General features: G+C 53.8%; 1 protein-coding gene across 3 annotated transcripts in view; it reads right to left on the bottom strand.

Moving 5' to 3' along the window:
• Positions 1-659: 659 nt before the first annotated feature.
• Positions 660-26,390, bottom strand: part of DCAF4 (DDB1 and CUL4 associated factor 4) — a 32,931-nt gene continuing 7,200 nt past the window's right edge. Inside the window, exons 2-14 of one of the 3 annotated variants that reach the window (XM_008272110.5) lie at positions 19,248-19,347; positions 15,720-15,853; positions 14,862-15,019; positions 13,789-13,871; positions 13,005-13,107; positions 10,572-10,715; positions 9,378-9,427; positions 6,125-6,204; positions 4,579-4,674; positions 4,398-4,495; positions 3,496-3,669; positions 3,107-3,221; positions 660-1,225 (exon numbers count right to left, since the gene is read on the bottom strand). In XM_008272110.5, coding sequence (XP_008270332.3) covers positions 1,032-1,225; positions 3,107-3,221; positions 3,496-3,669; positions 4,398-4,495; positions 4,579-4,674; positions 6,125-6,204; positions 9,378-9,427; positions 10,572-10,715; positions 13,005-13,107; positions 13,789-13,871; positions 14,862-15,019; positions 15,720-15,853; positions 19,248-19,339 — 1,521 coding nt within the window. In that variant the 5' untranslated portion in view covers positions 19,340-19,347 and the 3' untranslated portion in view covers positions 660-1,031. Of the gene's footprint in view, positions 1,226-3,106; positions 3,222-3,495; positions 3,670-4,397; positions 4,496-4,578; positions 4,675-6,124; positions 6,205-8,834; positions 9,428-10,571; positions 10,716-13,004; positions 13,108-13,788; positions 13,872-14,861; positions 15,181-15,719; positions 15,854-19,247; positions 19,348-26,390 lie in introns of those variants that run through there. The other 2 variants (XM_089322285.1, XM_089322286.1) reach the window with 2 other exon arrangements.

Raw genomic sequence — 26,390 nt, 5'->3', positions numbered from 1 at the left:
GGCCGGGGGAGCCCAATGCTGTAGCCGGCCCGGCTCAGCCCAGCAGGAGGGCAGCTAGGGAGCCGTCGGCCCCAGCCCCTTCTCCTGCCCCCTGCTTTCCTGCTGGCTGAACCCACCTGGCTGCTAGGGGCCAGCGGTCACAGTGGGTCTGCAGGGGCTACCGGAAGCCCCCCGGGGGGGCTGTTAAAGCGGGTCGCAGCCTCTCCTCTCCTCCGAAGCCACTTGCCATGCCAGTCCTTCCCAGTTTGCTGGTGGCAGAAACACAGGTTCTTTCACACCTGCACGAGCGTCTCACGCTGCTGCTCTAGCGACAACACTGAGGCTGGGTCCTGCCATGCAAGCCGGCCCGGCAGGAACCGGAGCTGCTGTGCTCACATCCTGGAAGGCACCGCCTCAAGCGCACGCCAAGGACCCCGCACGACTTGCAGCGTTTGGAAAGACCCAGCTGCCCTTCGGCACCCATGGCGGGCAGTGAAACCCGAGACCTGCTGATGAGTTGGGAAGATCAAGTCCAACGACTCCAGACTCAAGCCTTCAACGGCTCTGTAGACACACAGGGCTGCCCACGCCCTCCCTGGGACCCCCCCCTCTCCTTGGCCCCCTCCCTCTACCCGTCTCGCCAACATCATCAGTGTCATGGTCAGGCTTCCACACAGGGCTTCCTTGGTCAAAGAAGGGTCTTTTAATTTAGCTTTTGTCAAGCTTCAGTTCTTAGAAAAAAAAAGTCTTTTTTTTTTTCTGTTAAAACAAGCAAAAGATGGTGAGGGGAACTATTCTAAGGAATCCAACAAGAAAAGGGAACAAGTACCTTTTATGAAAAGGACTTTCAAGCTCACTGAGCCCCGAGTTTAACGGAAATATCCTCATGGAACCGTCTCCACGCAAGACACTTAGCACCGCGCCCTAGCAGAGGCGCGGACGGGATCCAGATTCACCCAGCGTCACATACAACACCCTCAGCAGAAGTGGAAGCAAAGCACTCTTTACTCTTTCAGTCAAGTCCAAGGTCCTCCGGGCTGCGTGCTGCTGGGCTAGCTGTAGGAGAAGCAGTAGAGGTCCTGCCCGACGGCCATGAGCAGCCCCGGCGCCCCGCAGAAGCCCCCGAGGCGGGAGGAGAAGGCCACGCTGGGAATGTCGGCCTTGGAGGTGGGGTACGGGGAGGGTATGGTTCTGAGCAGCTGGCCATCATGCAGGCTCCAGATCCTTGTGTAGCAGTCCTGGCCCACTAGAAAGAGGGAAGACACATGCAGCAGGTTAGCAAGAGAACACAAAGGAAAACTCAGGCAGCCAGGACACAGCCGCTCACAATTCCTACGGCCAGCAGGGGTCTCGTGCCAGCATCGGGAAGTGCTTCTACTGTCAACACGCACTCTGATAAAAACCAAAACCATGTGATGCTGCAGGGGCCCCGCGGGTGCGTGTCCTGCTTCTCTTGTGGTCAGCACAGCTTAGGTGGGGGCCCAGCCCACCCAGTCTAGATGACAGGCCACTCATCTTTACCTGCAACAGCAACCAGGACGTCCCAACTTCATTCTACCCCGTGGAAAAGCTGGGCAACATTCCCCACCGCCACCGCACGTGGCCCAGGCCCTTCGTGGCCTGGTGGTGTAGCGCCTCAGGACCAGCTGAGGCCCTGAGCGACACGATGCATTATCGGTTCAGGATACGGTCATGGCCACTGGCCTTGTGCTGCAGCAGCAGGAGGGGCCGGCCTCTGAGAGCCCGGATTGCACATCTGTGCTCCTGAGCCCACAGGTGCCACCTGGCTCACCTCTTCTGTTACCCAGCACACAACTCTGCTGTGGCGGACACTCGCGCATCACCACAGACTAAGGCGGCTCCGTGCTGGTGCCAAGGACAGTGAACAGTCTCAGAAAGGCAACAAACAGGCGCCACCTGCGGTGCCGGCGTCCCACATGGGTGCTCCACTTCCGATCCAGCTCTCTGCTATGGCCTGGGAAAGCAGTAAAAGGTGGCCCAAGTGTTTGGGCTCTGCACCCGCGTGGGAGACCGGAAGAAGCTCCTGGCTCCTGATCAGCGCAGGTCTGGCTGTTGCGGCCATTTGGGGAGTGAACCAGTGGACAGAGGACCCCTCTCTTCTCTCTGCTTTTAACTCTGCCTTTCAAATAAATAAATCTTCAAAAAATGTAAAAAGCAGATGCTGCTTAGGAAGTACTTTCTATGGTAGTATTAGCAAACTTGAGTACTAATGGCAGGGCCCACTATCTCATGTTTAAAATCTCCATCTCTCAGGCTACCATAATATTCTACAGCACAGAAGCAGTGCAATCTGTAATCAGCCTGTAGCTCTTCCATGGGGCTCAGTGGCTGACAGCCGCTGCCATCCAGCAAGTTGTGGACCCCCATGAGTGGGGCCACGGGAGCAGCCATCGGCAGCTTTACAATGACCCCACTTGAGCACAAAAGAAACTGAGCCCAAGTTCCAACACAAGACCGCTGCCCGCTGCACGAGGGTAACAATACTGGCCCGAGGGACGACCCCAAGCCCAGCCTCCCAGCTGCTAGTTCTTAGTGCACCTCCTCTGTTTCTGAGTGACGTCTGCCCCTGGCATGGGGACGGAGGAATGTCCTAATGCTGGGCAGTCCAACTGTTGCCTTTTATTTTTTTTAAAGATTTATTATTTATTTACTTATTCGAAAGAGTTACACAGAGAGAGCAGAGGCAGAGAGAAAGGTCTCCCATCTGCTGGTTCACTTCCCAATTAATGGCCAGAGCTGTGCCGACCCAAAGCCAGGAGCCAGGAGCTTCTTCCAGATCTCCCACATGGGTGCAAGGGCCCAATGGCTTGGGCCATCTTCCACTGTTTTCCCAGGCCATAGCAGAGAGCTGGATCGAAGTGGAGCGGCCAGGTCTCGAATTGCTGGCCACATGGGATGCCGGCACTGCGGGTGGAAGCTTTACCCGCCACGCCACAGCACTGGCCCCTGTTGCCTCCAATTCCACATCCCGCGTCTCCCCACTCAACCGTCCACACTCCGCCTTTACTCAGCTCTGGCTTAGGGTGACTTCTCCCTGTGCTGCTGAGGTTGCTGGGGCCCTGGGAGCCAGCACGTGCGGGGGTGGAGCCTCCCCTGGCCCGAGTACCTGCCACCACGATTTCCTCCTCCTCATGCACGTGCAGGGGCAGGTAGGCATACTCGTTCACATGGCCTTTGTACTCCCTCAGACACTTGGTGGTCCTCAGGTCCCACAGCTTGATCTGCGGGGGAAGCACCGGAGGCAGTGAGCGGGCTGGCAGGTGCACTGGTGCAGCCCAGCTGTGAAGCCAGGGAAGCCAAGGGGCCTCCGGTGGCCTCTTCAGGGGATGGAGACCTGCACGTTGGAGTCCATCCAAAGCACGGAACTGGAGGGCCATGTCCACTCCTTCAGCCACACTGGGCTCAAGTGGACAGTGAAGGCGCTCCCTAGACAGTCTTGCCTGGCCTGTGTTTTGGGTCCCATGTGGCCATGGCTGGAGAGCTGGTGTCCCTTACCTTTCCAGCCATGTCTGACGCCATCAGGCACTGCTCTTCCTGGAGGATCTGCACCGAGGTCACGGCCGAGTCGTGGAACAGACGGGTGGCCTTCCAGCCACTGCCTTGACCAGGACATCGCACATCAATGCCAAACACCTCCCCGGAACGACAGCCATTGTAGAGCACGGGAGCCTGTGGGAAGAGGGACTGCCTGGGCCCTGCCGGTACTCTCCTCCCCTCGGTCAGGCGGCCGTGGAGATGGGCGGTTTGGTTCTCAATGGACTCGGAAGGAAGCTGACTCTTTGTGGAAGGGTAGTGGGAGGACTGGAGCCGCGTGGCCCCCAGCACTTCCTTGCTGGCAGCACACAGGCCCGAGAAGTGGCTCCCGCTGCTGTGAGGCCCCTCTTGGAAGCCCAAACGCCGCAGCTTGTCTCCAGCAGGGGGCAGTGAGCGAGATCAGGGTCCCAGTTAGAGAGGGGATGGGTTGGCTAAGATGGCCTGACTGAGGGACTCCCTGCTTCCTGCCCAAAGCAGGCCAGCACCCTCCCTCCCCCACGCCTTCAAGGGATGGCCACGCTCACTGCAGGGTGCATCTTGGAGATACAGCTACTGTAACTTTGACTTTTGAACATATAAAATGTACAACCTGAAAGCTACACACGAAACTGTGAAGTGTTGTGAACTGGAACTTAATTTATACATTTTGGAACTAGTCCTGCTGGCCAATCCAAGTACTCAACAACGGCCCACTACAGACTTAAACGGGAAGTTCTAGAAAGCCAGCTTAGGAGGCCACCACTTCCACTCAGCTCAGTGGGAGTCAGGAAGCAACGCACTGATCCTCTCCAGCGTTCCTTCTCCCCGGTGAGAGAGGCCACCAAGTCCCAGGGAACTGCGACCTCCTGCCCCACCCAACCAACCAGGAGAGCAAACTGCTGCGCCAGGACGTCACTGTTGGTTCCGTACGACTGCCGGTGCCCCGTCACCACGTTGGTCAGCAGGACCCGCCGAGACAAGCCTGGTGGAGACAGAGCTGGGTCAGTGAGACCAAGGAGAGGGCCGCTGGGTGGACCTCAGGGCCCGGCAGCAGCCGCGGCTCACCGGTACTGAAGCAGTTGTTTGCCTGGATGTTCAGGGACCACGCGCAGGACCAAGCGCCAGGGATGCGGAAACTGCACAGCATGCCAGGCCGCTCCCCTGCTGAGAGAAACAAAGCAGGCTGTCCCTGGGCCACCAGGCCAGTGACCTGTCTGTCCCTACGAGGGCATCAGTGGTCCTGTGAGACCTCAGCCAGAGTGCCTGCTGTCTCGGCACGAGCTGCCCTGTGCTACGGTGCATTAGAGCAATTAGGCACTGACGACATGACAGGGCCGTCCGTGCCCCTGACCTCTCAGCCTCTGCAGTCCCACAAAATAAGCCTCTACTGTATACCCTGCCCTGTAGTGACGATACTGTCAGCCGTCAGGGAGGCAGACAGAGTCACAGGTGAGCTGACTGCCAGTCATGAACCACACCGCCAGCCATGCGAGCTCAGTCAAAGTTTTTAAAAATAAACTTTTGGGGTCAGTGCTCTGGCATAGGGGGTGAAGCTGCTGCCTGCAGTGCTGGTATCCCATACAGCTGCTGGTCCCAGTGCCGGCTGCTCCACTTCCCATCCAGCTCTCTGCTGTGGCCTGGGAAAGCAGTAGAAGATGGGCCAGTCCTTGGGCCCCTGCACCCACGTGGGAGACCCAGAAGCTCCTGGCTCCTGATCAGCCCAGCTCTGGCTGTGTGGCCATCTGGGGAGGGAACCACTGGATGGAAGACCTCTCTGCCTCTCTGTAACTCTGCCTTTCAAATAAATAAATCACAAGAAAAAACAACAACAAAAATAAACTTTCGTGTCAAGTGCAGAGTTCAGGGAGCTGTCGCGGGTGCTAGAAGCCTCCCTCCCCCCCTCAGCTTTCCCAGTTGCCTGTGCACACCTCCCGGTGGCGTGCAGAGAGAAAGGTCTCCCATCCGCTGGTTCCCTCCTCACACTAACGATCTGCGAGGCAAATTCTGAGCCTGGCTTTGCCCCAGGGTCCTTGTCTGCACAAGGGTCACAGGACACCCGCCCTCCGCTCTCCCCGCAGCGGCCTGCCGGGCACTGTGCTGAGGGCCCACAGAGGCCCCGGCAGGCATCCCCCGAGGTGAGGCTGGGAAGGGCCGGGCCAGGGGCCAGGTCTGCCTGTGGCCTGCACTCCCAGAGGCTGACTCTTGTCTTACTGATCCCCATCCTCCAAAAGGCTGGAAGCTTCACACCCACAATGCTGCCCGGAAGTAGTCAGAGTGCCTGTCATTACAGCCGTTCAATATCGGGCTTCTGAATGGCCAGTGCAGGGAGCCCAGATCAACGCTTTGTTGATCTCTGCGTTGATGGATTCTCTCTCTCTCTCTCTCACACACACACACACACACTTTGCTGTGTTCTGGTTGCTACAATGACCCAACAGGGGTAAGAGGAGGGGGCACGGAACAGCTCCTGGCACCCAGCCCGGGGCAGGCTTAGGGAGCCCTCCCCCAGGGCTTCTGCACGGCGGCCCTGTCCCCTCCCTTGCAGCTGTGCTCATGCAGCCAGGCGCCTCCCCCAGAGCAGCGGCTTTTGTCAGAGCAAAGGGCCCCGTACCTGGGTGACTGCTGACAAACAGTGACGCCGGGAGTAGTGTGGCACAGCCCGGAGTCTCCGCAAGCCCCATGAGGCAGAGCCTGGACGGAGGTGTTAAGGACAGTCAGGCGCAAGGCTTTCCCCAGGGGGGAGAGCGGGCGCGGGGACCCTTCAGGAAATGACAGACTCACAAAAGGACAGAAGACAGACACCCTGCACCCAGATGGACCTCGCCTGCAGCTCGCACACTCAGAACACCACGGCTCAGTTACAAGGTCTGGCCCTTCCCGGTCCAGTTCTGCCTTCTCCTCCACCCAGACAGAACTGGTGCTCTAAGAACAGGGCAAGTTCTTCTGGGCCACGTCACGACACTTCCTCCACAGAGGGTGCCTGGCCATCAGTAACTCGGGATTTACTTTATTTATTTGAAAGGCAGAGTTACAGAGAGAGAAAGAATGAGACAGAGAGAGGAAGGGAGGGAGGGGGAGACAGATGGAGACAGATGTAGGTCTTTCATCCATCTTGTTTTTAAAACAGAGAAAAGGCAGCATGAAGTCTTCTCCAACTTCCTGGGCTCCGCATGTGGCTCCAGGTCACTCCTTGCCATCACGGGACTCCTTCTAGGAGTATACGACGACACATCTAACATCTGGCTGACGGCACCTGGGCTCTGCTCCCTGTCTCCCCGCCATGTGCTGGTGCTCTCTAAGGCAGCGGCTCTCTACCCACAGCCTGCGTTTCACATAAGCACGCACCCAAATCCATGAGGCAAATGTTCCACACGACCTCTGCCCTGACCCTAAATATGCAACTCTCCTCTGGGGACCGAACCAGCAGATGCAGGACCCCTTCTCTCTGTAACTCTTTCAAATAAGTACATCTTTAAACAATAAATACAAATACAAATACTATTTCCTAGTCTGGTTCATGAAACAAAATGCAGCCCCCAAAATCGACTTCATGGGTCACTGATGAGTTACGACCTCAGCCCGAAAATGCTGCCCCGGCGTCTACAGCAAGGGTGGAATTCCAGGGCCACAGGGATGGACACCTGCAGCTTCGGAGTGCTTGTATGTGATTACTTACACCAGCAGCTTTCTTGGTTTTCCACCTTGCCCTTAAAGTTTGCTTATCTTAAAAAAAAAAAAAAAAAAAAAAAAAAAAAAAAAAAGATCTGCAAGATATAATGAGAGAGAGAGAGAGAGAGAGAATCTTCCATCCAATGGTTCACTCCCCAGATAGCCAGGAACCATGGCTGTGCCTGGCTGAAGCCAGGTGCTGCATCCGGGTTTCTCACATGGGTGGCAGAGACCCAGGCACCACTTGGATCATCTTCTGCTGCCTGGTCCAGGAAGTTTGCAGGGAGCTGGATTGGAAGTGGAGCAGCCAGGACATGAACTGGTGCCCACATGGGGTGCCATGTTGCAGGCAGAAGCTTAACCTGCTGCACCTCAATGGCAGCCCCCAGTTTTTGCTTATCGTGAGGGGTTATAAAACGACATGGCGGAGGCAGGCACTTGGCACACAGGTTATCTGCAGCTTTAGATACCCATGTCCCCTACCAGAGTACCCCGAGTTCATGTTCGGTTCTGCTTTCCATTCCAGCTTCCTGATGAGCACCCTAGGAGGCAGCAGGTGACAGCTACAGGACTTGGGTCCCTGCCACCCATATGGGAGACCTGAACGGAATTCCAGACTCCTGGCTTAGCCTGGCCCAGCCCCGGTTGCTGTGGGCATTTAGGGGAGTGAGCCAATGGACAGAAGATCTGTCTCTCTGCCTTTCAACAGGAAACCCTAAAAAAATTAACATCTCAAGACTGAATTTGGATTCCCCTGACTACAAGCAGGTGTACCTACTGCAACGATGAAATCACTTGGGGTTTCTTCTCTTTGAATTCCCTCTTTACACCCTTGCCTACCTGTTCCTGGTTTGATTCCTCTCCCTTTCCCTTCCCCACTGAGCTTCTCTCCAGAGGGGCCTGTGCTCAGCCCCACTTCCTCACCTTTCTTTCACTGTTCAGCCCAGTGGCTGCTTCTCACAGTCACGACTGAGGTCCATGTTTCAGCTGTGCCCTGTGGCCGTGTTGCCTGTTTCCAACCACACATGCCCCCGACTTCCAGCCTGCCTCCCTCCCAGAGTTCTATTGTTGGACCTTCTCCTGTCACCAAATGCTTGCCATGGCTACGGTTGGGCCAGGTGAAGCCAGAAGCTAGGAACTCAGTCTAGGTCTTCCCCACATGGGTGGCAGGAACCCAATTACTTGAGCCATCACCCCTGCATCCTAGGTTCTACGTTAATAGGAACTGGAGCCAGAAACCAGAGCTGGGCATCAAACCCAGGCACTGCTGTGGGTCAGGGGTGTCTACCTGTCCCCTTAAATGAAGTGCATGACCACATCACTAATGTACCTCAGGCTTTCAAACCCTCTGAAACGGAGTGCTGTGAAGCAAGTGAAGCGTTTCTGACTCAGCCGTCATCTGTGTACTAGCAACTGAGGGAAGTGCATTCACAGTTAACTAATGGTAAACTCAGGCAATGCAGGCGGTCAGCGTTCAGTGCAGTTTCCCGAACTCATTTATTACGGGAATGGGCTAAGGACAACAGCCACGTACACGTGGCTTTGGCTTTTAGATCAAACAAATCCTGTGCAGCAAAGGAGCCCCTCAGAGTTCCAGAGGACGGGCCCATTCCCCACAGTACTGTGCTCCTGGCAACCTCCCCCATGCCCACCTTGAACGAGGGAGGAAAGGAGAGCTCTCAGAAGGCCATCAATTGCCGGAAGGAGCCTCAGCGCTGGAGCCTCAGTGCTTTCCCCCTTGGCCTTAGGAGGATTCGGGGCTCCATCCCAAGGCTGTACTGCTCCCTTCTGCCGTCTCTCTCTGCTAAAGCACCAATTCACAGGTGTGGGTGCTGGGCCCGTCCAGAGACCCAAGGCCTGATGCCACATGCTATAGTGGCAGAGAAGGCTCAGGGGCCAGACTGCCTGGGTCCTCACCCTGTCTCTACCACTTGCATGTGAAGTTTCAGAACAACGTTTGGCACTCAGAGGCATTAGCATCATCCTAAGAGACAGCCACCACCCACGGAGCCTCGACGGCTTCGCTGTGCTGCAGGATCGGCTCTGACCCGCGGCACTGCTTTCCTCTGGAGGGTGACAACCAGTGCGGAATGGCCCGGCCCCCGCCACCAAGAGGCCATCTCACAAGGGCAGGATGCTCAGGTCCACACTAAGGCATGGCTGCCCCCCGCCCATCTCCATCTGCCAAAGGATACAGGATGTGGGAATCCAGGTGATTGAGCGAGGCCCAGCACACGGAGTTCACCTGGTGAGGAAGCACATGGCAGGATGGAGAGAAACAGGAAAATGCCTAGGAAATGGCCTGGGGGAGACACACATGCACCCTTTTTCTTCGGGCCTCACTGCTCTTAAAATGGGCCGATCTCCTTGCCCTGCTAGTCAGGGAGGTCACTGGCAAGGGCCCCACAGTGAGGCATCTGGTAGCCCCTGTGGACCCAGCTGAATCCTCCACACCGGCAGGGACGAAGCTTCCTCCTTCACTCAGACACCACTTAACTGACATCCATCTCTCTTTTAAAGAAAAATTTATTAAAAAATTTCAGACTTACAATGGATACATATACACCAAGCCTCCCTGAACTCTACCAAAAGGAAGAAGAACCCTGACGATGAGGAGACCCCTTCAATCAGCAGGGAGAACTTTACGGGCCATTCTAGCAGTCCCAGGCACTGCACTTCCACTTGGAGTCAGTACTGCCAGGGTTGACACTTGGGCCTCAGAGACTCGCTCTCTCCCAACCTATAACCATCACCATCTTCAGTGTTTGTGGCTGGCTTTCTCTCACTTCACTTCCCCCACCTCTTGGGAAACTCTGACATTAATAATAATTATGTTCACCCTAGCAGTACCTAGTTCAGACAGGAGATCTAATCAAAAGGAAAACAAGGGATCAGTTCGTCTGGTCTACGCTGCGGCTCACGACCCAGGTGCCCTGAAGGACGCAGCTTCTGGATGCAGCAATCATCCTGGGGCGACTGAAACGTTGCTCCTGTGACAGCGAGCTTCTGCCATTGCTTTACAGCTGCGCTGGCCACAGGCCCACTGATGTCCTGATGCCCAGGAGCTGACTGCTCCATCAGGCCACGGTCAGTGCGGCCCAGGACCCCGAGCCCTGGTAGGGGCCTCTGGACGAACTCCTGAGCCTTGGAGGGAGCGTCCTTTCACCTGGCTAAAGCAGCACTGCCTCAGCCCAGCCCAACTCTCTCCATTATCTTGTCTTCCAAAACAAGAAACACCCTAGGGTCCTCACCCCCACCCCACATGGGCTCTCAGAAGTAAAAATCCTTTTGCCCCACGAGAGCACACATGCTCCTCTCCCCTCTCTCTCTCTGCAGTGCCCTGGATGAAAAGGCACAGTGGGCTCAGGGCTACAGAGGGGACGACGCACCTTACGGTTGGTGAAGTAGAGGTTTTCGTGCATGTGCACCTGCAGCGTGGGCATCTTCAGACCGCGCAGGCTGATGATGCCATACTTGGAGCCTCCGACTCTGACGTCATTAACAGTGAAGAGCCGGCTACTATTGGTATCCGCCTGGAGGGGGAAGTGGGCACGGATGACCTGCCAGGTTTGAGCCAGCAAGGTTGCCACAGACTACCTGGCCCCTCTCCCACGCTCTGTGTACTTTCCACAGGTGAGAACTTGTGTTCACTTGGAAGAATGGAGCCATCCCTGAGCAAAGCTAACAGGTGTCTCGGGTCTACCAACTCGGGAGTAGGAACGAGGACAACACAGAGGGGGCTTAGCACCACGAGGAGGAATGCACCACGAGGCCATCACGAAAGTGATGCAGCAATAGGGAGGAGGCTAGTGGTAACTGCTAAGACAGGAGGACACAGACCTGTCTTCCTGCACCACAGGCAGCAAGACTGCCACAGGAGAAAGAAACAGTGCACTGACTAGGAAGTAGACAGAGCAGGCTGCATTAGGGGTGGGACTACTTTTAAGACTTTTTGCCTGGGTTCCAATCCCAGCCATGGCTCTTGGTTCCAGCTTCCTGCTAATGCACACCCCAGGAGGCAGCAGGTGATGATTGAATTAGCTTGGTGACCTGGGAGACCTGGACTGAACCCCCAGCTTCTGGCTTTGACCTGGCCTGGAACTGGCCACTGCAGGCATCTGGGTGGTGAAGTAGCTGATGAGAGCTTTCTCTGTTTACCTGTCTCTCTTGGTCTCTTGATCAAGTAAATAAAATTTAAAAAGTAGTTAAAATGACTTCAAAGCAAAAACTACATGCTTATGTATTTTAAACATATTAACACGGAGACATATGCATGGGTTTGGATGCTGGTAAAACTGTACTGACTACAAAATGACTTGGGAAGAACAGCTGTGTTCCTGAAGTGTCACTACCAGTGTGGAGAACCCAGTCTCAACACTGCTTTCCGGGTGGCAAGCTGCCTTTCCCAGCCCTCTGGTCCCACCAGCCAGCCCGTCTACTGCACTGTTGGGTGCTGGGGAGGATCTGCCAAGGGCCCCACACAGCTTTCAAAGTGAGACAAGCATGAGGACTGGGGCTCAGGCTTAAATGAGCAGCACAAGCATCATTAGACCCCATATACCAACTTCCCTGGTTCCTACCTGGTGTGCCCTGGAGAAGGAGCTCTGGAGGGGAATCCACTATGAGAAAATAAACTACTGGGGGCCAGCGCTGTGGCACAGCAGGTAAAGCCTCTGCCTGCAATGCCGACATCCCATATGGGCGCTGGTTGAGACCTGGTGGCTCCACTTCCGATCCAGCTATCTGTTATGGCCTGCGGAAGCAGTAGAGGATGGCCCAAGTCCTTGGGCCCCTGCACCTGCATGGGAGACTTGGAGGAAGCTCCTGGCTCCTGGCTTCAGATCAGCACAGCTCTGGCCGTTGTGGCCAATAGCGGAGTGAACCAACGGATGGAAGACCTTTCTCTCTTTCTCTGCATCTCCTTCTCTCTGTGTGTAATTATGACTTTCAAATCAATCAATCAATCTTTAAAAAGAAAGTATACTACCAACTCATGTCAAACTCTATGCCCCAAACAGAGGGCAAGGCCGCAGCAGAGAGCCTGGGCCCTGGTGCAGCACTGCACAGGGAAGGCTCTGATGTGGTGGTCTCCTGGGGCAAAAGGACCCAGCACCAAGCTCCAGGGCTGGCCCTGGCGTTAGCTGCAGTCCCGCCAGCAGAGCACCGTAGAATTTTGTGTCCTTCTCACTCGCCCTAGCCTTTCCCTCGGCCTCCAGGACGGGCCTGCCAGGCTGCCCGGGTCCTCATGGGTCCATGCGCAGACGAGGCTCCCCTCCCTTGTAGTGGACCTCCTAGCTCTCTGCCTACACTTCCCTCGCCCGGGGCTCCTGCAGCCCAGATCTAACCAAAAGCAGACTCTGAGCTCCCTGCAAATGCTGTGAGGGAGGTAAGCAGACAGGCAGGCCCCTGCCACCCAGGCTGGGGTCAGAAAGCCAGGGAGCCAGACCCTGTTCCTCCTGGGGCACACGAGCTTCAGGCTCGGCCACCGAACCCTGCTCTGGAGAAGGAAGGGTTACAAGTCCCCTGGCTACCGGTGCCTTTTCAGTTCTATACGTGACACAAACAAGCAGTTCTCTTGTAATGGCTCTTCCTCAGCGTGCAGCCAGGCCTACTCCAAGGTTGAATGAGGTGGGAGTGGTGCTGGACACAGCAGGCATCTTCCCCCAGGGTTAAGTGGGTTATAATCACAAAACCACGAGCCAGCTTTGCTAGCTTCCACTGCAACCAGCTTCGGCCCAGCCAGGCTTTCCACCAGTGCTAGGCCACAAGGTGCCCCGGGGACGGAGCCACATGCTGGTATCCACACAGCCCCTCGCACTCACCAGGATGAGGTTAAATCGATCGCTCGCCAAAGCAGAGGGATCCGAGCTGCGGATGTGGACCTTCTTCCTCTGCATGCAGCTCAGTCGCAGCTCGTGGGCCAAACTGCAGAGAGACGGGCCGCAGCTAGACCCCGCCCAGCCGGCGCAGGGGCTTGCGTCCTTCCCGCCCCGACGCCGCCTCTCCAGAGCGGAGCTGAGCAAGACTCCCTCACAGGAGGGACACGCAGTGCCTGGCCTGCCACTCCGGGTGGCGCTGGTCCCCGCGGAGGGCTGAGCCTGGGAAGCCACCTCCCACACAGGTGGGAGGCAGCAGACTGCAGACCTCAGCAGCTCAGGTGCTGGCGTCTCGCAGAGCCCACCTGAGGGATTCATCTCGAGCAAGTCGCTCCACCGTGAGCCACGGCCTCTAACAACAGGGGAAGTGTCACCCACCCCACGGGGTTTTATTTAGAATCGTACCAGACATCACAACCGTATGATCAGGTTTAGTACTTGCACTCGCACTGAATGCCCCTGGAGGAGGAGCTGGAGGGCCTCCACCACTGATCACCAGGAAGAGTAAACATCGGCGTTTCCGGCTCCCCCTGCCCCACCCCCCAAGTTCCCAGGGCCAGGGAAGCAGAAGGCAGGCTGCCACTTGGAGCCCCAGCTATGCGGACACCTGGTGGAGCAGTCAGTCCCCATGGATGTGCCTGGTCCGGGTGCGATCCTGGACCGTGGAAGTAAGAGACGGGACGGGAAAGAACATTCATGAAGAAAACCTAACAGTGAGGCATTGTCTTACCGGCAGTAACTGGTGACACTGAGAAAACCCAGCTGGCGTTTTTGTAGGAAGGAAGATGTATTGAATCCCTTTCTGGGTACTTTCTAAGATTAAAGAAAAAGAAATTCAATGAGGATTTATTTAGGTTATGGGATTAACGGAGATGTTTTCATTCCATAGGGTATGATGAAGGAAACAGGTGCTACTCTCAGGAATTACAGGCCCCAACATCTAGCAAAGCGTGCTCTGTAAGTCTCCTTGGGCAGAAAGTCCAGCCTGCGAAGGCACACAAGGGGCGGAACCTGCTCTGCACCGCTGTCCAAGCCTCCCAGGGATTTGTGCCTGGGAAGATGATGCCACTACCACTGGACACTCGGGGCTGTGTTGTGTTCTTGCTTCATCCACACCGACAGCCACCCCCAGAGCACATGCTCCATCCAGCTGCCACAACCAGCATGGTGACCTGGCATGCCAGTCACACACCTGGTCTACTAGCAGGCATCACTGCCACTACCCCCTGCTACTCCCAGGGTTATCACACACCTGGTCCACTAGCAGGCATCACTGTACCACCCCCTCTACTCCCAGGGTCATCACACACCTGGTCCACTAGCAGGCATCACTGTACTACCCCCTCTACTCCCAGGGCTATCACACACCTGGTCTACTAGCAGGCATCACTGTACCACCCCCTCTACTCCCAGGGTTATCACACACCTGGTCTACTAGCAGGCATCACTGTACCACCCCCTCTACTCCCAGGGTTATCACACACCTGGTCTACTAGCAGGCATCACTGTACCACCCCCTCTACTCCCAGGGTTATCACACACCTGGTCTACTAGCAGGCATCACTGTACCACCCCCTGCTGCCTGCCAGGGTTCCCGTGGGGAAGGACAAAGTGGCAGAGCTGCTGCTGGAACCCAGCACACAGGAAGGAGGGGTGGGGGTAGGGCAGGAGCCTTCTGGCCGCTTTATCTCTCCATCGTCTTCCTGCTGGGGAGACTCTGGGCCACACTCCCTGAGCACCTGCACTAAGCACACAGATGGGACTGGCAAGGGCAGGGGAGCGGCGGCCAGGAGCAGAGCCCACCTTTTCCTGCTTGTCGTCTTCCTGGAGCAGCTGCAGCCGTCTGCTCTCCATTTCCTTCTGGCGGATGCCCTCCATTGTGAGGGGGTTGCAATTGTTATGTCCTGGGAGCAGGCGGAAGTAGCGGTTCTTTTCAGGGTCGTAGTAAAACCCTGGCAGCTCTTTCAAGAGAACAATGAAATGAAATTTACCAAGGTAAAACACTGCAGGTTGGGGCCGGTGTTGTGGTGTAGAGGGTACAAGCCGCCGCCGGCAGCACCAACATCCCATGGCCAGTTCACGTCCCAGCTGCTCCACTCCTGATCCAGCTCCCTGCCAAAGCCTGGGAAAGCAGCAGAGGATGGCCGAAGTGCTAGGGGCCCTGCCACCTACGTAGGAGACCTGGAAAAGCTCCTGGCTCCTGCCTTTGCCTTGGCCCAGTCCTGGCCATTGTAGCCATTTGGGGGGTTAATCAGCAGATGGAAGAATTCTAAAACTGCCTTTCAAATAAATAAAATAAATCTTAAAAAACAAAACCCAAAACAAACCAACCACAGTGGGCTGACCCACCTAGAAGATGCCAGGCGCCTGCTGCCTGTCTTCCTCATGGGCCCCGGGACCCAGCTCTGCCCTGGTGGAGACCATCTGCTTCAGGACCTCAATTCCTGACACACCCGGCTCCTTCCTTTCATTTGTTCACTGAATTCCCATCAGGCCAGGAACGGGGTGGTGACCCCATGTAAGTGAGTAGACAGAGACCCACGTCCCAGCCGTGGCTGAAGGGCTACCAGGAGAGACACCAGCAGCTGACAAGGCGGGATTCGGTTCCACACCTCCCCACGGGTAAGGGCTAGGGCAGCCCCAGCCAGCGCACTACCTTACCTGGCACAGAACTCCCAGCCGAGGTGGACGAGGTGGACGAGGTGGACGAGGTGGACGAGGTGGACGAGGTGGATGGGGATGCGGCATCATCGGGGCCAGGGTCTGGTGGGCTCTCCAGGGCCCCCTGGTGCACCCTGTCAACACAAGGGAGGCTACCTCACAGGGGAGGGCCTGAGCGCCTCCTTGGCAAGCCCAGTTCTGCGGCCCTTACCTGTGCCCCTCCAAGCTTTGATTCCTTGGGGAGCACTGACCCATTGCAAAGGCACCACGAGGGAGCTGAGCATGGGTTTCTCCTGCTGTCCTGCTGACGCGGATGTGTACCACAGTAATGCTCTTGCCGCCGCACTTGAGCATTTTGTAAGATCTTTTGGAATTTTCCAGATCAAAAGGAGAACAGAAATCTATGCCAATAATAGTTTTACCATCTGGGCCCCTTGTCAGCCCAAAGCAGTTACAAGGCCAGATGAACGTCATTCTTTACTGGATCCAGAAGTGCTAGGAGTTTAAATTTTACTTGGTTACCCAGCCTTATAGTACAGACAATGGCGTTTGGGAACAGAGGTAGTTTGCTCAGTTACTCTGGGACAGAGCCACAGTTAAAATGCTGGATTTAGGCCAGCGCCGCAGCTCACTAGGCTAATCCTCCGCCTAGTGGCGCCGGCACACCGGGTTCTAGTCCCGGTCGGGGCACCAGATTCTGTCCCGGTTGCCCCTCTTCCAGGCCAGCCCTCTGCTGTGGCCAGGGAGTGCAGTGGAGGATGGCCCAGGTGCTTGGGCCCTGCACCCCATGGGAGACCAGGAAAAGCACCTGGCTCCTGGCTCCTGCCATCGGATCAGCGCAGTGCGCCGGCCGCAGCGCGCCGGCTGCGGCGGCCATTGGAGGGTGAACCAACGGCAAAGGAAGACCTTTCTCTCTGTCTCTCTCTCTCACTGTCCACTCTGCCTGTCAAAAAAAAAAAAAAAAAAAAAAGCTGGATTTATAAAGGCCCACGTCGCCTCTGTGGCAGGCTGAAAGATATGGTGAGAAAGCAAAGGACCCTTCAGGCCAACCAGAATCCTGATGAAATTCATGTTAACACAACTCTGCCTTCCTACCACCACACTGAAACACAACCCAAAAGGAATACAAACTGCCCAAGTGGACTGAGGAATGAAAGAATGTTCTTTCTTCCATAAACACTGATGCTACGCAGCATTTCAGGGAAAACCGTCTATTCCCCTGCCACAGCACACTCAGCCCGTGCAGGCTGTCTACAAGGGGTTGCAGGAGGGATTCCGTGTCATGAGCAACGTGCACGTTTCCAGGCTGAGGCCCACCGCTCCGTTCTCACCCTGGGCCCAGAAGGCCACTGTCCAGCAGGTTTCTAAGACATTCCACTAAAGCTGGGCCAGGACACGCTTCTTGTGCAGGTCACATTTTGCTCCATGTTCTGCTCTTGTGTGAAGGCCTGGAGCCCACAAAGTAGCCATGGTTCTCCTTCCAAACACACAAACGTTGGGCCCTGTCCTGATCTTCCTACAGTGTGGGTCAAGTCTGGGAATCTGCACCCACTGAGACACATGGCACACTGACGGTCTACTCAGAGCCAGGCGGCCTGGGAAGGGGGTCCCACACATCACCTCCAGAGGACTTGGCCTGCTCTGTACAGGCAGCAAACAGGACTCACAACCAGACCTCCTCGTTCTAAAGTCCTGTTCTTTCCACCTTTTTGTTCCTATTTGGGTCTATCTGTTTCTTTTCTTTTTTTAAATTTATGTGAAAGGTGCAGAGTGAGAGAGAGAGAGAGTGAGTCTTGAGATCTTCCATTCCCCCAAATGCCCGCAACAGCCTGAAGCCAAGGGCCAGGAACTCCATCCTGCCCTTTCACACGGGTGGCAGGGGCCCGGGCAACTGAGCAGCATCCGCTGCCTTCCCCAGTGCATGAGCAGGAAGCCGGACTGAAAGCACAGCAGCCAGAACAGGGACTGGCGTGCCAATATGGAGCGCCGGTGTCACCAGCAGCAGCTTAACCTGCTCGGTCACAACGCTGGCCCCACTCTTTCCCTCCTATTTTATTTATTTGAAAGGAACAGACACAGAGACAGACATGGGCAGATCTCCCATCTGCTGGTTCACTCCCTGGTAAGGGCGCAGCAGAACTTGTCTCCTCAAACTCGAGCAGACGTTTAAACCCCAATGCTTTAATGTTAATGCTTGATTGAGGTAGAGACTTCCTCTACTGATAGCATCTGGGATGACGGGGCAGGTGGGAAGGCCCTGGGTCTCGGGGGCGTGCCCTGGAGGGTGGTTCTCCTGAGAGGTTTGATATTTGAGCTCAACTTCCGCCTAGAAGCTCTCTCTCTCTCCTTCGTGGCTCACCGTGCGATCATGCCTAGTACCCGCCATGAGCAGCCTCCATCAGAAGCCCGACTATGGGGCTGCCCCATCCTGTAACCTTCAACTGTAAGCTGAAATAAATTTTTATGTCCTCAGGTGTTTTAGTTAAAGTAATGACAAGTGGGAAAATACACTCCCCAAGTGCCCATGGCAGCCAGGGCGGGGCAGGCTGAAGTCAGAAGCCAGAACTTCACGGGGTCTCCCACGTAGTGGCAGGAATCGTGCCAGCTGAGCCGTCACCTGTTGTCTCCTGTGGTGTGCATTAACAGTAAGACAGACTTGGGAGCGGAGCCAGGATTTCAACCCAGGTACGTGCATCTGGGACGCAGGTGCTCCAACTGCTAAACACCTGCCCCGGTTAAAGCTGTTCCAGAGAAGCATCTTGGCGTTTGACTGTTTCGGCTCCAGCACTCGCACCTGTCCATTCTCACAGGAGGCCTGTTTTTTGGAAGAGTTTGGATATTGGCACAAGTGACCTCTTTGGTGACGAGGAGTGTGCAAAACTGAGGGCTGTTCAGGCTCTCTGTGGCCAGAGACACAACAGCACCTCCCTCGTGAGGGTTCTCTGTTGAGATGAAATCATTTGTACCTGCCTCATGCAGAAAAACTGGCAGAATCTGGAACACGTTTATACCAGGGACTTTGATGGACATATCACCTGGGTTTTATTTTTCAAGCTGGTGAGTGGGTACACGGCTTTCAGTATTGCCATACACCGTATATACACTTCTGTGAACATCAGACACTGTATTTTATATATTAACATATATTCATATACCAAACACAAGTTATATATTACATGAAACCATATAAATGCATTTACATGTCCTTTTTCAGGACTTAGGCTGAACTAATGAAATTTAAGTTCCAGAAAGATACCTTCATTGGATGAAAAAAAGAAAAATCAACAAAATGAAGCAGCAGGTCTCCAGTGGTACCAGATGTGCGCCTGCAGCCTCAGAGCCAGTGCTTGGCTGAGAGTTGCTTAGTCACGCTGTGCTACTCAGCACGGGCACTCAGCAGCAGCCACAGGCCCTGGGAGCTACCGGAAACTCCTCAGGCCCCAGCTCGGACCCACGGAGTCAGAGTCTGCATTCTGACGAGACCCCCAGTGATCCCCACGCTCTACTGGATGCTGAAACATCACTTGCCTCTCGTTCAACTCCTGTTGTCTCAGCCAAGGATTGCGTGGGTGTCGGCTTCTCCCATGTTTCTTCTTACGCTGCCAGCTGCTTCTATTCATTTCTGTTCCTAGAAGACAAAGACAGCACCCCGGTGTGCATGTTCGCTAGCTGCCTCTTGAAGCTCAGGCGGGTTAGCACCCAGGCCGCAGCGGTAAAGGGCTCCTGCCACACTTGCCCCACAGCCTTCCCCACTCCCTTCTTGGGACCCCGTGGTAGCTGGTGTGGTTCCCTGTCCTGCAGGGGTGAACACCCTTCTTCCCGGCCCACGCCCCCACGCACTCCGCAAGTACCCGTCCTTAGTCTTCCTGTTTTCCCTCGTGTGCTGGGCAACAGGTGACCCAGCACGTTGTCCAGGTGAGCTCATCCCACCTGCCCCCTGCCCTTCCCAGGACTCTGCAGACAGCTCCTGCCACGTATGTTTAACGTCTCCAGCTCCTTAACTCAGCTTAGAAACACATCCGGGCTTTCTATCTGTGCTCCAGCACCAATCCAAAGGAGCACAAATTCTGCCTTCATTTCCCAACATTCCCCGGTCCTTTGGCCTCACCTGCCTGCTAAGAGAGGCTCTTTTTTTTTGACAGGCAGAGTGGACAGTGAGAGAGAGACAGAGAGAAAGGTCTTCCTTTGCCTGTTGGTTCACCCTCCAATGGCCACCACGGCTGGCGCGCTGCGGCTGGCGCACCGCGCTGATCTGATGGCAGGAGTCAGGTGCTTCTCCTGGTCTCCCATGGGGTGCAGGGCCCAAGCACCTGGGCCATCCTCCACTGCCCTCCTGGGCCACAGCAGAGAGCTGGCCTGGAAGAGGGGCAACCGGGACAGAATCCGGCGCCCCGACCAGGACTAGAACCCGGTGTGCCGGCGCAGCTAGGTGGAGGATTAGCCTAGTGAGCCGCGGCGCCGGCCAAGAGAGGCTCTTAATGAAGCACACCAACGAGCACCTACTTGCCAGCCGCCTCCGTTCCTGTGACACGCGGCATCACCACACTTCACTATTTCTTCAGCTTCTGCACTGTCTTCCTCTTGGCTTTACTCTTACTTGTCAAATCAGTCCTTTGCTGTTTCTCCTGGTCGTGCACCCTGTGGATGCTTTCCATATTCTGTCCCAGCTCTTCCTGTCACACCTGACTCCACCTCAGCCACCAACATATAGGTTCATTCCCATTCCCAGCAAGCCCCAGCACGAAGTCCCTACACAGCTGCCCCTGACCCCTGTGCCGAGTTCTGTACCTGGCTCCATTCGGACTCCAGCTTCCTGCTAAAGCAGACCATGGGAGGCCGCAGTGACAGCTCAAGTAACTGGAGCAGATGGGAGCTCCCTGTCTACCTCTCTCACACATACATAGCTAAAGTAACTGCTGTGTGCTGATTTGGCCAGGGAGAACATTTCTATTAAATCGCCAACTCACACCTGCAAAGGTTCAGGTGCTTGCTACAGTAGAATAAGGTAGGCCAACACCAACTGAGCTATGAGCAAGATCAAGCCAAAATCATTTTTAAAAGCCCCATGGGTAGAGGCCTTGCAAATACAGAAAGGGTTTAAAAACTAAGTTTTCAGTAGCTTTAAGAATCTTTTTCAAGACATAGCAGGCTAAGGCTCCGCCTGCACTGCTGGCATCCCATATGGGTGCCGGTTTGAGATCCAGCTGCTCCACTTTCAATCCAGTTCTCTGCAGTGGCCTAGGAGAGCGGGGGATGTTGGCCCAAGTGCTTGGGCCCTTGCACCTGTGTGGGAGACCTGGAAGAAGCTCCTGGCTCCTGGCCTGGATTGGCTTAGCTCTGGCCATTGTGGCCATCTGGGAAGTGATCCAGCGCAATGGAAGACCTTTCTGTCTCCCCATCTCTCTGTAGCTCTCTCAAATAAATAAAAAATCTTAAAAAAAAATCTTTCCCCACACACAGGTGCAGCCGCATCTCACCACGGACATATGCGCTGGTCACCCAGCATTTGGCTGCTTATGCCCCCGTCTCACACTAAATGGGGTGTGAATTCTCTGAGGCAAGGATCCAGTCCTTTTTTCTAATCCTGCACCCATGGCCTAGCTGGCTCTCTGTAAACTGTGTTAACTAAAACAACAAACCCACAGCTACTTTAAATCCCAGTGAGCTGTCTTCTGCGCAGGGCATTTTCCTGGACTACTCGACACACATTTACAGAGTGCCTACTCCACGTCGGCCACTGGGCTAAGCAGGGGTAAATACGCCGTGGTGTCCAGACTCGTGGCCCTGTTTAGTAGGCGAGCCAGATGCATAGACCACTTCCTGCTGTGCAGGGTGAGGTGAGGACCCAGGCCTCTTGAGGATTAGAGGACAAAAGGGAGTGGCTGCTCTGGGTGGACAGGCCACAGAGGTGAGGGAGAGGCTGAAGTGTGGTCAGGCAAGGTGCTGGGGGCGGGGCCTCAGGCAGCTTGATATGGTCAAAACCTGAGGTAGAGGGGAGGGGCGAGCTGGACGGGCAGCAGGGCTGGATCATGAGGACGGTGGGTGCGAGGCAGTGGCACGGTTAGGCCTGCCTGGACAGGACACAGCACAGGCGATGCGAGGTGAGAGGTGAGAGGTAAGGGGTGCTGTAGCAGCCCAGGTGAGCTGCACTCACACTCACACTATGGAAGGGGTTCTGGAAAAAGAGGGCTTGAATTTACTTTTTAAGAATGTATTGATTTCTTCTATCTACAGGTTCACTCTCCAAATGGCCACAACAGCTGCGGCTGGGCCAGGCTGAAGCCAGGAGCTAGACAGTCCATCCTGGTCTCCCACATGGGTGGCAGGGGCCCAAGTGCCCGGGCCATCACTTACTGCCTTCCCAGGCACATACGCAGGAAGCGGAATAAGAAGCAGAGCACCAGGATTTGAACCGGCGCTCTGATCTGATATGCCAGACTCACAAACAGTAGCTTAATACATAATGCACTGAAGGATCTCTGTGAGACCCCAGGGGAAAGAAGGGGCCATCAAAGAAGGAGGTACCTTTCTCTGAAGGGAGGAGAGAACTTCCACTTTGCTTATGGCCCTGTCTAAATACTGACAGAGTCTGTGGACTCAAAAGGCTTCCATAGCCTTGCAGCTCATGTCAAGAGCCTCGGGTGATCACTAACGTCATAAATAAGAGTGTCAATTGCTAAATCAACAACGGGAGTCACTGTGCACTTGCTCCCCATGTAGGACCTCTGTCCTTAGTGAGTGGTACTGTGAGAATTAACTGTAAAACTTGTCTTCAAACAGTACTTTATACTTTGTGTGTCTGCAAACTGTAGACATCTTTACTTAGTACAGAGTTAGTCTTCTGTATATAAAGTTAATTAAAGACAAAGCTTAATTAAGAATGGGATCGGAGAGGGAGTGGGAGGTGGGACAGGAGTGGGGGTGAAAGGGCAGGTATAGGGGGAAGAACCGCTATATCTCTAAAGCTATACTTATGAAATTTGTATTTATTTAATAAACACTTTCTAAATATATATATATATTTATAAAATGCACAGTATGTATTTGCTTGAACTTGGGAACATTTAGAAAGTGAACTTCATGGGAGAGGTAGAAAGAGGGGCTGAGAATGGATAAATAATTGTTAGTGTCAGGTACTGGAGGAACAAGAATAAAGGAGAAAGAGCAGTTTGGAGAGAGAGGATAAATAAGTATGATTTTGAACAAATCAATTTCAGGAGGCCAAGTCAGAAGTAAGGGTCTGAGAATTCAGAGGAACCCAGGCTAAAGACACAGATTTGAAAGTCATTAGCAGTTGTTGACACAGATTGAGACAATGTGGTTCCAAAGCCAAACACAGTGAGAATTCAAATTAAAAGCCAGACAATTTTATCCAACAATATGAAATCCAGCACACATCACAGCTAGTAGGAACAATGCTTCCTAAGCAAGGACAACTCTGGCACTGAGACATATGACTATGTCTGGAAACGTTTCTGTCCTAACTCAAGGGGGTGGGGTGGGCTGCTACGGCAGCTGGTGGCGAGGAGCTGCCGGGGATGCCGCTGAGCACCCTACGATGTGCAGGACAGTCTCCACACAACTACCCAGCCCCAAACAGCGCAAGGTAGAGAAGCTCACAGCAACTTGCCGGCTAAAATGCTACACCCAGCAGGGCACAGACATCAAAACCAGATGTGCTGAGCTTGTCTTTGCCTTTCAGAGAATCTTCTGAGTACCTGAAGGCATAAAGAATAATTTCTCAGAGGCCAGAGTTGGGGTGTGGTGGGTAAAGCACCTGCGATGCTGGCAATACATATGGTTCTGGTTCATGTCCCAGTTGCCTCATTTCCAATCCAGCTCCCTGCTAATGGTCTGAAAAAAGCACCAGAAGATGGCCAAGTGTCTGGCCCCTGCTACCGACATGAGAGACCTGGAAAATGTTCCTGGCTCCTGGTTTTGGCCTGGTCCAGCCCTGGCTGTTGCGAGTCTCCCATATGACTGCAGGGACTCAAGTACTTGAGCCATCGGTTGTTCCCAGGCACATTAGCAGGAAGCTGGATTGGAAGTGTAGTAGCCCGGACTTGAACGGCATTCCTAAATGGGATACTAGCAACACAAGTGGCAGCTCAGCCTGGTGTACCATGACACTGGCCCCTCCTTACAAATATAAACACACAAATCCTCAACAAAATGCTGTAAGCCAAATCCAGGAGTACAACAAAAAAAGGACTATACACCAAGGCCAAAAGGGATTTATTCAGGAATATCAGGTTGGTGCAGTATTAGGAAAATCAATGTACTACAATGCCAAATCAACCATGTAAAATGCCAGTGTACAATGGCATTAATAGAACAGATGGGGGGAAATCTCACAATTATCTTGATACAGAAAAAGCCTTGGGCCAGCGCCTTGGCTCACTAGGCTAATCCTCTGCCTGTGGTGCCAACACTCTGGGTTCTAGTCCCAGTTGAGGTGCCTGTTCTGTCCCAGTTGCTCCTCTTCCAGTCCAGCTCTCTGCTGTGGCCCGGGAAGGCAGTGGAGGATGGCCCAAGTGCTTGGGCCCTGCACCCGCATGGGAGACCAGGAGGAAGCACCTGGCTCCTGGCTTCGGATCGGCACAGCGCGCCGGCCGTAGCAGCCATTTGGGGGGTGAACCAACGGAAGGAAGAGCTTTCTCTCTAACAACTCTGCCTGTCCAAAAAAAAAAAAAAAAAAAAAAAAAGAAAAAGAAAAAAAGAAAAAACCCTGGACAACATTCAACAGGATTTCATGATAAAAACACGCTACAAACTAGGAATAAGGGAACTTCCTCAACCCAATAAATGGCAGACATTAAAAATCCACATCTAACATTACTTCTGCCTAGTGGTGAAAGACTGAAAGCTTTCCCCTGAAAATGGGGAAAAGGGCGGGCTCTTGGCGCAGCAGTTAAATCCCAGCACCCCATTTCCGAGCGTCTGAGTTTGAGTAGTGCGTCTGCTTCCAACTCAGCTTCTAGCCGATGCACAGCCTGGGACGCAGTAGGTGATGGCTCAGGTGCCTCGTTCCTGCTACCACCTCGGAGACCAAGACAGTTCCTTGGGACCTGGCTTTGGCCTGGCCTAGCCCCAGCTGTTGTAGGTATGTGGGGAGTGAACCAATGAGTGAGAAATCTCTTTGTGACTATCTGTCTCTTGGCTTTTCAAATAAATGAAAATAAATTTTTTAAAAATTAAAAAGATCAGGAATAAGACAAAGATATTGGCCCTAACCACTTTCATTCAATATTATACAGGATGTTCTAGTCAGGGCACTTAGGTAAGACAAAGCAAACAGCAAAGTAAACTGTCCCTATTTGTGGATAACATGATCTTATATATGAAACATCCTGAAGAATCCATACCGAAACAACAAACAAAACCACCCAACAAACTCCAAAAACAAACTACTGAAGCTAACAAGTTCAGTGGGTTGCAGAATACTAGATCAATAAGTAAAAACTGTATTTATAAACAGTATCAATAAACAACCTGAAAATGAAGTTTAAGACAACTTAAATTTACAATAGCATCAAGAAGAATACAGTACTCAGGAACAGTTAGCAAAGTAAATGCATGACTTGTACTGAAAACTGCTGAAAGAAATTACAGACTTAATGCAATTCTTTTTTTAAAAAATATTTATTTATTTATTTATTTGAAAGTCAGAGTTAGAGAGAGAGAGAGAGAGGTCTTCCTTCCGTTGGTTCACTCCCCAAATGGCCACAACGGTCAGAGCTGTGCCGATCCGAAGCCAGGAGCTTCTTCCCAGTCTCCCACGTGGTTGTAGGGGCCCAAGGACTTGGACCATCTTCTACTGCTTTCCCAGGCCATAGCAGAAAGCTGGACAGGAAGTGGAGCATAAGGGATGCCAGCACTTCAGGCCAGGGCTTTAACCCACTGCACCACAGCGCCGGCCCCAGTGCTATTCTTATCCAAAGTCCAATACCTTTTTTTTTTTTTTTTTTAATTTTATTTTTTAATTTGAGAAGTAGAGACAGAGGTCCTATCCATTGGTTCAATCCTCAAATGCCCACAAGAGCTGAGACTGGGCCTGGTCAAAGCTGAGAGCTGGGAACTCAATCCAGGTCTCCCACATATGTGGAAGGACCCAGTCACCTGAGTCATAACCACTGCCTCCCAGGGAAGGAAGCTGGAATCAGAATCTGGAACTATGAATCAAAAGCCAGACGCTCCGATGTGGGATACAGAATGGGACATGTGTGTCTTAACCACTAGGAAATGACTACCCTAAAACAGCCCCCTTTTAAAGATCCTAAAACTCCTTTTGCAAAGGCAGGAGACAATCTTGAAAAATAATACAAGAACAATTCAGTTCCCTGTTAATGTGCCTGGGAAAGCAGCAGAGGACTGCCCAGGTGCTTGGGCCCCTGCACCCATGTGGCAGACCAGGAGGAAGCTGCTGGCTCCTGGTTTTGGCCTGGCCCAGCCCTGGTCATTCTGGTTGTTTGGGGAGTGAACCAGCAGATGGAAGATCTCTCTCTCCATTAACTCTGCCTTTCAAATAAATAATGTAAATCTTAAAAAAAAAAAATAGTATAAATACAACACATAGGATGGGAGAAAAGCTTTATAAAGCATAATGGTTAAGGATCCAGTATACAGTAAAAAGAATTTATAACTCTGTAAGAGAAATACAACCCAAATAAA

Source organism: Oryctolagus cuniculus, chromosome 20 (assembly GCF_051225735.1).
Source record: "Oryctolagus cuniculus isolate XC-2025 breed Fujian yellow rabbit chromosome 20, ASM5122573v1, whole genome shotgun sequence".
In the NCBI taxonomy this organism is placed as follows: Eukaryota; Metazoa; Chordata; class Mammalia; order Lagomorpha; family Leporidae; genus Oryctolagus; species Oryctolagus cuniculus.
This window is presented reverse-complemented; position numbering and strand designations above follow the sequence as displayed.